The 15,126-nt window shown below is 44.8% G+C and overlaps 2 protein-coding genes across 11 annotated transcripts in view; one reads left to right on the forward strand and one right to left on the reverse strand.

The window, feature by feature from the left end:
- relch (RAB11 binding and LisH domain, coiled-coil and HEAT repeat containing) overlaps positions 1–4,737 on the reverse strand; it is a 125,631-nt gene extending 120,894 nt beyond the window's left edge. For all 6 annotated transcript variants that reach the window (XM_068001861.1, XM_068001859.1, XM_068001858.1 and 3 more), the window contains exon 1: positions 4,288–4,737. In XM_068001861.1, the coding sequence (XP_067857962.1) occupies positions 4,288–4,726 (439 nt within the window). In that variant the 5' untranslated portion in view covers positions 4,727–4,737. The remainder of the gene's footprint in view (positions 1–4,287) is intronic.
- A 270-nt stretch (positions 4,738–5,007) lies between these two features.
- pign (phosphatidylinositol glycan anchor biosynthesis, class N) overlaps positions 5,008–15,126 on the forward strand; it is a 141,142-nt gene continuing 131,023 nt past the window's right edge. For 2 of the 5 annotated variants that reach the window (XM_068001866.1, XM_068001868.1), the window contains exons 1-2: positions 5,008–5,311; positions 11,538–11,632. The gene's annotated coding sequence lies outside the window, so the exon portion shown is untranslated. The remainder of the gene's footprint in view (positions 5,312–11,537; positions 11,633–15,126) is intronic. The other 3 variants (XM_068001864.1, XM_068001867.1, XM_068001865.1) reach the window with 3 other exon arrangements.

Here is a 15,126-nt window from a genome sequence, read left to right on the forward strand (position 1 = left end):
GTTACTTAGCTGAGCCTACACTGTAGAGAGGTACTTGCTCCTGTTCACAACTTTCAGCTGTTGTTGGAAGTGTGCGTATAAACACCAAGTGAGGACTAGATTTAACTCAGCTGTTATGCCTCCCCTTCATGAATTCATCTCAAGCTCAGTATTAGGATGCAAATTAATTAACCACAGACAACATGCCACAGGGATGTCGCCACTGTCTACTGAATAACAACCAAACATGCATCACTCCCTTCAGACGAAGGTCTAAAAGGAGAAAATTCAAAGGAAAAAGCTATAGTAGGAAGAAATTAATGCTGCAATCACCAAAGACAGAGATATGATTTGATTGATTAGAATTAGTAGATACGGCTATATAACACTGCAGTCAGTTTGAATAGCAGAATGGAACAGCCTTTCACTAAAAAAAAGTAACTATTATCTTAAGCTGTCTGCAAAATCTAGAGATTTGATTCAGTGTTCCTTTGTTGATGGCTATCCAGAGCATATTAGAAAAAGGTACAGTTCTATTTCTAAAAGACAAATATTCATTATAGCATTGGGTGTATTTAGATGGGAAAAATATGCAACTTCTCCAAATAGGTTTTATGGGAGCTTTTAAAAAACATAGCATGTAATGGGAGGAAAAAGTATTAAATGGAATTTGCATTTAATATGCAGAATACTCCAGTATCAAGCTCCTAACATTTTTAATTCAGTAAATGTAAATTTCAAGTGAATATTTTCCATTCATTGTTTTGCAGATATGCTAGCAACCTTTCATTACTCTTAATCACACCAACTGCTTAAGCAACTTTAGTGTCAGTCGTTAGTTTAAGCTTTTGACTTATGTTTGAGCACCAGGATCAGCATCCAGGAGTGGCAACGATGCTGATCCTCAGTTGTGTCATTGGAACTGGTCACAAAGACAGCTCGTTTGCCAAGTAAGTTTATTGTAATCAAGAGACCCTGGATGACAGATCCGCAGGAGGGTGTTACAGACTTGCACCAACAGAAGTACCTCCATTTGGAACAGATATTTATTTATTTTTGCACGGGGACTGACTCAAGAAGTTTCACAAAACATTTATTTTCTCTCACTCTCCATCCCCATGACACTCCTTTTAAAAACACACTGAATTCCATTGTCAACAGCAACACGGTGACCTGATAAAAAGCTGCTCATGATCTCCCACAGAAGTCAATGTTTGTTGTAAACCACCCAATTTGAAACTTATTTTTACTGTATAGGAATTATGATACATTCAGATTCCACAAGTTTAGAGTCAGTGCGAAGTCGAAACCGCTTTGCACCAATGCTAAACATTAGAGTGTAAATCAGGTGTGAAGGCCTGAACACTTCATTCCAGTGTCAGGTCAGGTCCAGCATTTACACTACAGCTGCAGTGTTGATGCAAAGTAAAACTGTTTTGCAGCAACGTCATTTTATAGCGCAAAATCCACTATTGCTACTCCTGGTGCTCAAACATAAGTCAAAGGCTTAAACTAACAACTGACACTAAAGTTGCTTAAGCAGTTGGTGTGATTAAGAGTAATGAAAGGTTGCTAGCATATCTGCAAAACAATGAATGGAAAATATTCACTTGAAATTTACATTTACTGAATTAAAAATGTTAGGAACTTGGATACTGGAGTATTCTGCATATTAAATGCAAGTTTGGAATGTGGCCATTCCATTTAATGCCTTTTCCTCCCATATACTGGATGAATTTTCTGTGTTTTAAATTGTTTGAAGTTGGCTTTCAAGCAAAGGACTTGTATGGATACCATTCACCGTCCTGATTAAATTTCACTCTAACCTTACCCCTTAGTATAAGTAGCAAATAAAGAACTTGCATTTATAAAGCATTTATCATGACCTCCGACCGCCCCAAAGTGCTTCACAGGCAATGAAATATCTTTAAGTGTAGTCACTTTTGTAATGTAGACAAATGCAGCGTCTGATTTGTGCACAAGGTCCCACAAATAGCAATGAGATAAAAGTCCAAATAACTTGTTTTTGTGGGGGTGGTTGAGGGATAAACGTTATCCAGGACAACAGGAGAACTCCCCTGCTCTGCTTTGAATAATACTTTTACATCCATCCGAGAGGGCAGATTAACGTCATCCAAAAGACGGCACACCAGACAGTGCAGCACTCCCTCAGTAGAGCATTGAAGTGTCAACTAGATTATGCAGTCAAGTTTCTGGAGTGGGACATGAACCCAAGACCTTAGAACATAAGAAATAGGAGCAGGATTAGGCAATACGGCCTCTCGAGCCTGCTCCGCCATTCAATCAGATCATGGCTGATCTTCGACCTCAATTTCACTTTCCTGCCCGATCCCCATATCCCTTGATTCCGCTAGAGTCCAAAAATCTATCCATCTCAGCCTTGAATATATTCAATGACTCAGGATCCACAGCCCTCTGGGGTAGAGAATTCCAAAGATTCACAATCCTCTGCATGAAGTAATTCCTCCTTATCTCAGTCTTCTGACATAGATGAGAATGCTATCACTGTGCTGAGGCTGAAAATTTAAAGTTGTCGTATATACTAAATATATACATCAAGGGTACAAGACTGGTGGTTCTTACAGCTATGGTTACACTATGGAGCAGAACAGAAAGCATGAATCACAGTTAAATGGGAATATTTAATATTGTCATGTGACTATGCAAAACACAAAAAGGTAGATGCATTTTAACTGATATGACTGTAATCATATGACAAGAAAATTTCAGTGTTCATGGGGTTGGATAACACTCATTAAAAAAATTAAAGATTAAGGGAATGAAATTAAACTAGTTCTTTTTAGATTCAAGATACTTGGAATGAAATAGGGAAGAGTGGGTTTTCAGTTGTTAAACATTATTTTTTTGATTTTCAGATGGATCGTGTTCCATGCCACCAGGAGGACTGAGCTGAGGAGATTTCGGTTCTAAATTTGACATTTTGCTATTGTACCCTGGCCGAGAGTCTCCAAAAACTTCCCCTCCTATGCCCTGATGTTGGTAAGGCAAGCAACACCACCAGAGATCCTCTCGTATTGTATCAAACAATAGTATTCAGTTAAAAAAAAGTTGAACTGGATCCTAGATTTACTGGAACAAAAGTATTCAAGTAAATACAGGTCCAGTTTATTGCATCCACTCCTATACACCCAAAGGTAAGGGCATTATCATCAATAATTCAGACCTGCATATTGCACAACTATATTAATGTTGTTGCAATGTAAACTGGGCAGATGCAATTTTTCACAAAGCCCATGCTTCCATCTGCTAACATGCACAATCTGTTCTGTCAACACTGTGGCGACAGGGAATGTTACTACAAATAGCAACAGAAGAAATCTAGGGTGGGTAATGTTTAGCTACCGCAGAAGAAAACGTAGACACAGGTTTTTAAAAATTCAATATGGACATATAACATGGTCATATATTTCCCAAGGTCAAATATTTCTTTACACAATAGCTGGAACGGATTGATGGGACATCGGTGAAAGCCAGGGCACTGAACTCGTGTAAGACACAGCTAGATGCTGTAATGCAAACCAGTAGGTCCGGAAGAATGAAATCAAATAGTCTAAAGGGCCTTCTTCATCCAAACCTATCTTGTGATCATACAGAACAACACATTAGGTGGCATTCATACATGTGATCATACTGAACGTCACAAACAGGAATATCTGATACAAAACAAACCCACTCCAGCCGTCATTACTATCACGCAGGAAGGAAAATGAACTACAAATATCAAGTCAAAAATGCTCACACTATACTTGTATCTCTGTCTATATCCAAGAGCATTATATATGAAAAAGGAATGGTTCCTTTGATTACCGTCACATAAAATGAAATGAAATATTATAAAAACGAGAATTCTAACAATTTCTTACTAAAAGACAATATAACTGCATCCTTACTCAATTTTTGCAGTTCCCCATCTCGCTCCAGCCTGACCCTCAATTGGATCCCCCTTATTTCTTGGTCTCTCCCCATACTGACGCCTTCCTCTCCCCATCCCCCAACTACAACGATCACCGTAACCTCTTATAGAACCCAAAGTGGAATATCCCCCCCACCACCCACCCCAAGAGCATACCGTTCTCGGGCTGTGTAACGCCTTCCAATGCAACCCCACCCTTGTGTTTAGCTCCCTCCACAATCCCCCCTCGGTCTCTCCAGTGCCTTCCTGCTTCCACTTCTGAGTTTGCCTCCAAACGGCTGACCGACCACCCCCGCCTTGCCCCCCCCCCCCCCCCCGGCGCTGTCACTGCAGATGCCGCTTGTGCTACTCACTGAGTTGCCCGGGTGCGGGAGCCAGGTCCTTAGGGGGAGTGGATGTGTGCCTCTCGAAGTTTCCCGGGTTGGAGAAGTAATCTCGGAGTCGTGGCAGCTCCCTGCCGGCCTCTTGCAGCTCGGTGTGAAACTCGAGCGCCGTCAGGATATACTGGTCCCGCAGCAGCTGAGCGGCGATCGTATCCAGGGGAACGCGCTGCGGCTCTGCCCCAAGCGGCAGCCCCACCGCCTCCCCCCCGGCCGCCTTCACAGCGCCGCCGCCGCCGCCAACACCGCTGTAACCGTAACTCGCCTCCTGCTGTGGTGACAGGGGCAGCGAAGGAACGTGTGCGGCGGAAGCTGCCGGGCCTGGGGCGCTGACGTCCTTGTTTTTAGCCGATTTTCTCTCGGATTCTTCATCCGAGTCGCTAAGGAACGGATTAACACTAGACGTCGCCATCTTCTTCTCGTCTTCCTGGTTGTATTCTCGCGATACCTCCGCCTCTCCTCTCCCCGTCATACAACCCGCCCATTCCATTACCCCCCCCGCCCCCTCACCCCCCCCCCCCAAAAGAAGCTGATTGGTCGGGAGGACAGCGGGGCGTCACTTGATTGACAGCGCAGGGAACCATTGGCTATTAAGGACGGAGCTGTCAATCTAACGGACCTGATGACCAGTTCTCCCCACCCATAAGCGAGCGGGAAGTTTTGTTTTATTCATCCCCGAAGATGAGACGAGTGATTCAGCCATGAGATAAGTCCATGTATTGTTTATACACGTTTTCATTTATTGAAGCAGTTATCCATGTGTTGAACATGTTGTGAGGAGCGTGAATAATTTGCCAGGATTCAGCTTCCAGTCGCAAGGCGTCAAGGAAACACACATGCGCACTGACTGCCTTGCCGATGTCGTGGGTCAAAGGCTACGTGTGAGCGTTAATGCGCAAGCGCAGTAAGGAGTGTTGGAGGGTCCAGAATGGACAGCAGCTGATGTGCAGATTACTGGATATTGACACCGACACCCGCACAGGGGGTCACCCCACAGGTAAATTCACCATTCAGAAATTAGAGATCTGCTTTTAAATGATACGACCTACATTGCTGGATCTAACTTTGAAAGAACTTGTTTGAGAATGATGTGGAGATGCCGGTGATGGACTGGGGTTGACAATTGTAAACAATTTTACAACACCAAGTTATAGTCCAGCAACTTTATTTGAAATTCACAAGCTTTCGGAGGCTTCCTCCTTCCTCAGGTGAATGTTGTGGAAATGAAATCCTCGAACCCTTCGCATTTATAAATCACAGAACAATACCTGGTGATTACAGATAGTCTTTCCAACTGCCCGTTGCCACGGCAATCACAGTGTGCAGACAGAGAGGTATTACCTACAAGGCCACCGAATATACAAACAACCAAAAAAAAGAGAGAGGCAGAAACATAGAAACATCCGGAAGGAAGAGAAAGACAGCAAATGACCCGTTATATTAAAAACAGATAACATTTGTTCGCTAGTGGGGTTACGTGTAGCGTGACATGAACCCAAGATCCCGGTTGAGGCCGTCCTCATGGGTGCGGAACTTGGCTATCAATTTCTGCTCGACGATTTTGCGTTGTCGTGTGTCTCGAAGGCCGCCTTGGAGTATGCTTACCCGAAGGTCGGTGGCTGAATGTCCTTGACTGCTGAAGTGTTCCCCGACTGGGAGGGAACCCACCTGTCTGGCGATTGTTGCGCGGTGTCCGTTCATCCGTTGTCGCAGCGTCTGCATGGTCTCGCCAATGTACCATGCTCCGGGGCATCCTTTCCTGCAACGTATGAGGTAGACAACGTTGGCCGAGTCACAGGAGTATGAACCATGCACCTGGTGGGTGGTGTCTTCTCGTGTGATGGTGGTATCTGTGTCGATGATCTGGCATGTCTTGCAGAGGTTACCGTGGCAGGGTTGTGTGGTGTCGTGGACGCTGTTCTCCTGAAAGCTGGGTAATTTGCTGCGAACGATGGTCTGTTTGAGGTTGGGTGGCTGTTTAAAGGCGAGTAGTGGAGGTGTGGGGGTGGCCATAGCGAGGTGTTCGTCGTCATTGATGACCTGTTGAAGACTGCGGAGAACATGGCGTAGTTTCTCCGTTCCGGGGAAGTACTGGACGACGAAGGGTACTCTGTTGGTTGCGTCCCGTGTTAGTCTTCTGAGGAGGTCTATGCGATTTTTCGCTGTGGCCCGTCGGAACTGTCGATCGATGAGTCGAGCGTCATATCCCGTTCTTACTAGGGCGTCTTTCAGCGTCTGTAGGTGTCCATCGCGTTCCTCCTCGTCTGAGCAGACCCTGTGTATTCGCAGGGCCTGTCCATAGGGGATGGCCTCTTTGACGTGGTTAGGGTGGAAGCTGGAAAAATGGAGCATCGTGAGGTTGTCCGTGGGCTTGCGGTAGAGTGAGGTGCTGAGGTGCCCGTCTTTGATGGAGATTCGTGTGTCCAAGAAAGAAACTGATTCTGAGGAGTAGTCCATGGTGAGCTTGATGGTGGGATGGAACTTGTTGATGTTATCGTGTAGTCTCTTTAGTGATTCCTCGCCGTGGGTCCATAGAAAGAAAATGTCGTCGATGTATCTGGTGTATAGTGTTGGTTGGAGGTCCTGTGCAGTGAAGAAGACCTGCTCGAACTTGTGCATGAAAATGTTAGCGTATTGGGGTGCGAATTTGGTCCCCATGGCTGTTCCGTGTGTTTGGGTGAAGAACTGGTTATTGAAGGTGAAGACATTGTGATCCAGGATGAAGCGGATGAGTTGTAGGATGGCGTCTGGAGATTGGCTGTTGTTGGTGTTGAGTATTGATGCTGTCGCAGCGATGCCGTCATCGTGGGGGATGCTGGTGTAGAGTGCCGAGACGTCCATCGTGGTGAGAAGTGTTCCTGGTTCAACAGGTCCGTGGGTACTGAGTTTTTGTAGGAAGTCTGTAGTGTCGCGACAGAAGCTGGGAGTTCCCTGTACGATGGGTTTCAGGATGCTCTTGATGTATCCAGAGAGGTTCTCACACAGGGTTCCATTGCCTGATACGATAGGACGTCCGGGTGTGTTGGCTTTGTGTATCTTTGGGAGGCAGTAGAAGTCTCCCATGCGGGGAATACGTGGGATGAGAGTGCATAGGATGCTTTGAAGGTCTGGATCGAAGGTCTTGATCAGTTTGTTGAGCTGGTGGGTGTGTTCTTTGGTCGGATCTGCGGGTAACCGTCTGTAGTGTTCCTGGTTGTCCAGTTGTCGGTATGCTTCTTTGCAATAGTCCGTTCTGTTCTGTATGACGATGGCTCCTCCTTTGTCCGCTGGTTTGATGACGATGTTGCGGTTGGTCTTGAGAGCGTTGATGGCGTTGCGTTGTGCTCGGGTGACATTCTGGACTGTCTTCTGAGTGCGGCTGATGAATCTGGCATTGACGCATTTCCTGACAGCTTGAGCATACATGTCAAGCTGAGGGCAGCGACCCTCCGGAGGAGTCCAGTGTGACTCTTTCCTCTTTGGTTGCTGTACCGCGGATCCCTCTGTCTGCTGTTCCGGATCGTTGATTGTCTCATTGGGTTCGCTGCTGAAATCTTGGGGTTTGTGGAAGAATTCCCGGAGCCTCATTCTCCTGATGAATTCCTCTGTGTCCGCCACGAGACTAATAGGGTCCATTTTGGTGGTGGGGCAAAATTGAGCCCTCGGCTGAGAACTTTGATTTCGTCTGGTTGAAGGGTGTGGTCGGACAAATTGACGATAGAGTTCCCTGTGGTTGCAACTGTGGTACCAGGGGACTATCTGATAAGATTATCTGTAATCACCAGGTATTGTTCTGTGATTTATAAATGCGAAGGGTTCAAGGATTTCATTTCCACAACATTCACCTGAGGAAGGAGGAAGCCTCCGAAAGCTTGTGAATTTCAAATAAAATTGTTGGACTATAACTTGGTGTTGTAAAATTGTTTACAATTGTTTGAGAATGCTAGTAATATTGTCAGTTTGGTCCTATATTTGCCCAGCTATGCTAACCTCTGACAAACATTCCCTACTTCTTTTGGAAGTTGATGGGTACTGCACAATGGAAATCTAGGTCTTCTATATGTTGACCAAACCCTTCAACTCGGACGAGATTTCGAAGAGACCATTCCTTGTGAACTTTTAGTTTGGTAAGGCATGGTAATAGATTCACTACAAACTGGTGGTATAGACCACGTTCTATGGGATCTCTTTTTGGCCGTGAAGGGTCACGTAGCAGACATGTCAGGAACTGGTGGAGAAACTCATTCAAGCACCAGTAGTTCCAAGATTAGCTTATATTGGTAAATTGTCTCTGGGCGTTTTTTCTTTTTATTCTTATAAAAAAACTGACCGATCGAAAGATTGATATAAAATGTGGACTTTTTTTATTCGTTCATGGGATGTGGGCGTCGCTGGTGAGGCCGGCATTTATTGCCCATCCCTAATTGCCCTTGAGAAGGTGGTGGTGAGCCGCCTTCTTGAACCGCTGCAGTCTGTGTGGTGATGGTTCTCCCACCATGCTGTTAGGAAGGGAGTTCCAGGATTTTGACCCAGCGACGGTGAAGGAACGGTGATATATTTCCAAGTCGGGAAGGTGTGTGAGTTGGAGGGGAACGTGCAGGTGGTGATGTTCCTATGTGCCTGCTGCTCTTGTCCTTCTAGGTGGTAGAGGTCGTGGGTTTGGGAGGTGCTGTCGAAGAAGCCTTGGCGAATTGCTGCAGTGCATCTTGTAGATGGTACACACTGCAACCACTGTGTGCCGGTGGTGAAGGGAGTGAATGTTTGGGGTGGTGGATGAGGTGCCAATCAAGCAGGCCGCTTTGTCCTGGATGGTGTCGAGCTACTTGAGTGTTGTTGGAGCTGCACTCGTGCAGGCAAGTGGAGAGTATTCCATCACACTCCTGACTTGTGCCTTGTACATGGTGGAAAGGCTTTGGGGAGTCAGGAGGTGAGTCACTCATCACAGAATACCCAGCCTCTGATCTGCTCTTGTAGCCACAGTATTTATGTGGCTGGTCCAGTTAAGTTTCTGGTCAGTGGTGACCCCCAGGATGTTGATGGTGGATTCGACAATGGTAATGCCGTTGAATATCAAGGGGAAGTGGTTAGACTCTCTCTTGTTGGAGATGGTCATTGCCTGGCACTTGTGTGGCACGAATGTTACTTGCCACTTATCAGCCCAAGCCTGGATGTTGCCCAGGTCTTGCTGCATGCAGGCTCGGACTGCTTCATTATTTGAGGGGTTGCGAATGGAACTGAACACTGTGCAATCATCAGCGAACCCATTTCTGACCTTATTGATGAAGCAGCTGAAGATGGTTGGGCCCAGGACACTGCCCTGAGGAACTCCTGCAGCAATGTCCGGTGGCTGAGATGATTGGCCTCCAACAACCACTACCATCTTCCTTTGTGCTAGGTATGACTCCAGCCACTGGAGAGTTTTCCCCCTGATTCCCATCGACATCAATTTTACTAGGGCTCCTTGGTGCCACACTCAGTCAAATGCTGCCGTGATGTCAAGGGCAGTCACTCTCACCTCACCTCTGGAATTCAGCTCTTTTGTCCATGTTTGGACCAAGGCTGTAATGAGGTCTGGAGCCGAGTGGTGCTGGCGGAACCCAAACTGAGCATCGGTGAGCAGGTTATTGGTGAGTAAGTGCCGCTTGATAGCATTGTCGATGACACCTTCCATCACTTTGCTGACTTTGAGAGTACACTGATGGGGCGGTAATTGGCCGGATTGGATTTGTCTTGCTTTTTGTGTACAGGACATACCTGGGCAATTTTCCACATTGTCGGGTAGATGCCAGTGTTGTAGCTGTACTGGAACAACTTGGCTAGAGGCGCAGCTTGTTCTGGAGCACAAGTCTTCAGTACTACAGCCAGGATGTTGTCGGGGCCCATAGCCTTTGCTGTATCCAGTGTACTCAGCCGTTTCTTGATATCACGTGGAGTGAATCGAATTGGCTGAAGACTGGCTTCTGTGATGGTGGGGATATCGGGAGGAGGCAGAGATGGATCATCCACTTGGCAGTTCTGGCTGAAGATGGTTGCAAACGCTTCAGTCTTGTCTTTTGCACTCACGTGCTGGACTCCGCCATCATTGAGGATGGGAATGTTTACAGAGCCTCCTCCACCCGTTAGTTGTTTAATTATCCACCACCATTCACGACTGGATGTGGCAGGACTGCAGAGCTTTGATCTGATCTGTTGGTTGTGGAATTGCTTAGCTCTGTCTATAGCATGTAGCTTCACCAGGTTGGCACCTCATTTTTAGGTACGCCTGGTGCTGCTCCTGGCATGCTCTTCTACACTCCTCGTTGAACCAGGGTTGATCCCCTGGCTTGTTGATAATGGTAGAGTGAGGAATATGCCAGGCCATGAGGTTACAGATTGTGCTGGAATACAATTCTGCTGCTGCTGATGGCCCACAGCGCCTCATGGATGTCCAGTTTTGAGCTGCTAGATCCGTCCTGAATCTATCCCATTTAGCACGGTGGTAGTGCCACACAACACGTTGGATGGTGTCCTCAGTGCGAAGACAGGACTTCATCTCCACGAGGTCTGTGCAGTGGTCACTCCTACCAATACTGTCATGGACAGATGCATTTGCGACAGGTAGATTGGTGAGGACGAGGTGAAGTAAGTTTTTCCCTTGTGTTGGTTTGGTCACTACCTGCCACAGGCCCAGTCTGGCAACTATGTCCTTCAGGACTCGGCCAGCTCGGTCAGTCGTGGTGCTACCGAGCCACTCTTGGTGATGGACTGTAAGTGCATATTGATGTAAAGCAATGGATTACTTATAGTATAACTAGTTGTGGTATATTTCTAAACTAGTTAAGAAGAGGAGTTTTATTTTACCTGATGTCACAATTTTTTGCTTCTTTTTAAATTTATTCATGATTTAAACTATTTTGACCAAGAAAAGGTTCAGTGAGTAATTGCCAATTATGGACACTTTTGTGCTGTGAACCCAAACGCATTTAGAAACTGAGATTATCTGAAGTCATTTAAGATCTTTACGACCATCAAAGAGAAGAAGCTTTTATCCCATCAACTTGAGCTGCATTTGAACCTGTTCCAGAGGCAAAAGAAAGTACTTGCATTTATAAAGCACCTTCTCATGTCCTCAGAACATCTGAAAGCACTTCACAACAAAGGACAGTGTGCTAGGCCACTGCTGATGTTTTGATTTTTGCCTGAAATATTGAGAAACTACATCAATCAATAGTATCTAATACAAATATTCTGAATTTAATTTTAAGAGTTGGACTGAAGCAGATGTTAAGACGACAATGTGAAAAGCAAGAAAATATGCAAAATAACTTAGAAAGCTAAAATCTACAATTTGAGAGGATTGGTAAGCAAGATCCATTTTAATTTTACTTTTTATTGGTGTACGACACAAACAACCCTGTTATGATTTACTAGTTAATTTTTAAAAAATGCTTCCATGTCAGTGAGTTAATTTCAGGGCTGCCAATAGATGTTCGCTGACAATTGCACAGTGTTCAGTTCCATTCGCAACCCCTCAGATAATGACGCAGTCTGTGCCTGCATGCAGCAAGACCTGGACAACATCCAGGCTTGGGCTGAGAAGTGGCAAGTAACATTCATGTGAGGCAATGATCATCTCCAACAAGAGAGAGTCTAACCACCTCCCCTTGACATTCAACAGCATTACCATCGCCGAATCCCCCACCATCAACATCCTGGGGGTCACCATTGACCAGAAACTTAACTGGACCAGCCACATAAATACTGTGGCTACAAGAGCAGGTCAGAGGCTGGGTATTCTGCAGTGAGTGACTCACCTCCTGACTCCCCAAAGCCTTTCCACCATCTACAAGGCACAAGTCAGGAGTGTGATGGAATACTCTCCACTTGCCTGGATGAGTGCAGCTCCAACAATTCTGAAGAAGCTCAACACCATCTAGGACAAAGCAGCCCACTTGATTAGCACACCATCCACCACCCTAAACATTCACTTCCTTCAACACTGGCGCACTGTGGCTGCAGTGTGTACCATCCACAGATTGCACTGCAGCACCTCACCAAGGCTTCTTCGACAGCACCTCCTAAACCCGCGACCTCTACCACCTAGAAGGACAAGAGCAGCAGGCAAATGGGAACAACACATCTGCACGTTCCCCTCCAACTCACACACCATCCGGACTTGGAAATATATTGCCTTTCCTTCATCGCTGGGTCAAAATCCTGGAACTCCCTACCTAACAACACTGTGGGAGAACCTTTAACCCACGGACTGCAATGGTTCATGAAGGCGGCTCACCACCACCTTCTCAAGGGCAATTAGGGATGGGCAATAAATGCCGGCCTCGCCAGCGACACCCACATTCCATGAACGATTTTTTTAAAAAAAGAATGTTGAATTACATTGTCAAAACAGTAGAATACATGTTAGAGGAAGTTGTGATCAAACTATATGTGCTCTAATCAAGCCACACATTGAGAAGAAATGTATTACTCACAGTAACTGAGTACTGTGTTCAGTTTTGCTCACAGAAACACAAAGAAGACATTCTAGTATTGTAGGCCGTGCAAAAAAAGAGCCGTGAGATTGATCCTTAGTGTTAAAAAGACTGGCGTTATGAGGAAGGACTAAAGAAATTTGGGATTTTATGCTTTGAAAGGAGCCATCTGAGAAGATCTTATAGCAGTGTGTAAGGTAGTAAATGGTATAGAACAGCAAAGGACAAGGGGACACAGATTCAAGTTAGTAAAGCAAATTTAGGATTGATGTCAGGTAGTTTTTCTTCATACAAAAAAAAATCAATACTTGGAATGGACTCTTAAGGTAGAGTATTGGAGGCAAAAAACCTGGAATTGTTTTAAAAACAAATTGGATGCTACAATAGGGTGACTAAGGTGCTTCTGGATGGATGAATTAAGATGGGCCAAATGGCCGTAGTCATTTGCAACTATTTTATGATCAGTAATAAATAAAATTTCTCAGAAGGGTACATATCCTTCTGTTTTCTCTTGCTGTCTTTCTGGTCTCACTGTATTGTACTCCAACTTCTAAACTGCTGACCACTAAGAGGTACACGAAAATGGCCAAGTGACAACTCATTCTCCAATTTTTCCTTTCCCCTCTCCACCGTGGGAGAAATGCCTGGACTATGCTTGATGCTTTTCCACAGAAGTATGGATTAAATTGGCAATGTAGTGATGGAGATAGGTTTGTTAATTAAAAATTCAAAAGATATAATTCATCATTAATTAAAAAGATAGATTTTATGAAACCATAGTTTTTACAGGTATTTTAAATTTTAATCTTGTTATATTGGTTTTCTTAGACTGAAGATTATTTTGCATCAGGCTTTGACAAATATAACAACTCTATACTGCTGTTAGGTTTGTAGGTACTAAAACAACACTTTAAACATAGTGAAACATCCCAAGGTGATTCCAGAGACTGTATAGCACACCAATCAGGAAAAGCATTCAGTAAGATCTCCAAAGGTGTGGTGGAAGAGGTAGGTTTTCAGGGGGCGTTTAAACATGGGGAGCGATGTGGCAAGATATAGAGATTTAGGAAGAGAATGCCAACGTGCAATGCCGTGATGGCTGAAGGCTCTGCTACTCATGGTAGAACAAAAGGAAGGAGGCGCACACAGTCCAGAATCAGTAGTCCAGTAGAGCAGGAGAAGTTGGAAGCTAGAGATGATAGCAGAGGCTGCCCATCAGACAACAGATTTATTTTTTGCATCCTATCCAAGTGTGCAAGAGAGGTGTTAAGAATCTCCCCAGGTACGGAAAAAAGTTTTCAAGACTTGAATGGACTTGGGCTTTATGTTAAGCTAAGCATTATTAAAGGCCAAAAGTATGAAAGAGGAAACCAAGTTTCAAGGAGGCAGCTTTAGCAATGAAGAAGTTGTGGGAGATCTCTTTGAGGTCAATGGAGATGGCAAAACCAAAAATGTAAATAGATGAAAGTCTAATGGTGGGGAGTTGGTAGCTGTTCGTTAGGCTTAGTGAGAGACATGAACTGAGGGAGTGCTACACTGTCGGAGGTGCCATCTTTTGGATGAGATGTTAAAACCGAGGTCTCATTTGCCCTCTCAGATGGACATAAAAGATTCCATGACACTACTCTAAGAAGAGCAAGAGTGTTCTCCTCGGTGTCCTGGCCATATTTATCCCTCAACCAACGTCACTAAAAACAGAATGGGGCAGAAATTGCTTGGAGCGGCGAACCAACAGTGCCTGCCGCTCCTAGCTGCGAAACTGTGTCTGCAGGCTTCGAATGTGAAAACCAGGAAGTGAAAGGTACAACAATTAAAATAATTTGTAAAAACAGTTTAGAGACAGCGAAAAAAAAGGGTAAGAAATAACTGAATTAAGTGACAAGGGAAAAGTTTTTTAAAAATAATTTTTAAAAATCACTTTTTTAAATGACCAAAAACTATTAAAGTTAATTTTTAGTTGTTTGGCAGTCATTAAGATTTACCATGCTATTAAAACTTAGTTTAGACCTGGTATTTTTAAGCGTACCTGTTTTATGGTGTACCTACTTTCCAGCTGGGCTGATGAGTAAGTTGGCACTGGCTCAATGATTTTACTGATTGAAGTTGGCGAAATACCTTAAATTCGAAGCTGCCATATTGCCGGCAAACGTTTCGCTGCACACGTGTGAATGCTGGAACTTGCTCCTCTGTTTCGCCACTAGCAATGATGAGTGCTGTTGAGCTCTCCGTTCCTTTCTAAGCAATTTCTGCCCCATTATCTGGTCATTTATCTCATTGCTGTTTGTGGGACCTTACTGTGCGCAAGTTGACTGCCGTGTTTCCTACATTACAACAGTGATTACATTTCAAAAGTACTTCATTG

Source organism: Heptranchias perlo, chromosome 2 (assembly GCF_035084215.1).
Source record: "Heptranchias perlo isolate sHepPer1 chromosome 2, sHepPer1.hap1, whole genome shotgun sequence".
NCBI lineage: Eukaryota > Metazoa > Chordata > Chondrichthyes > Hexanchiformes > Hexanchidae > Heptranchias > Heptranchias perlo.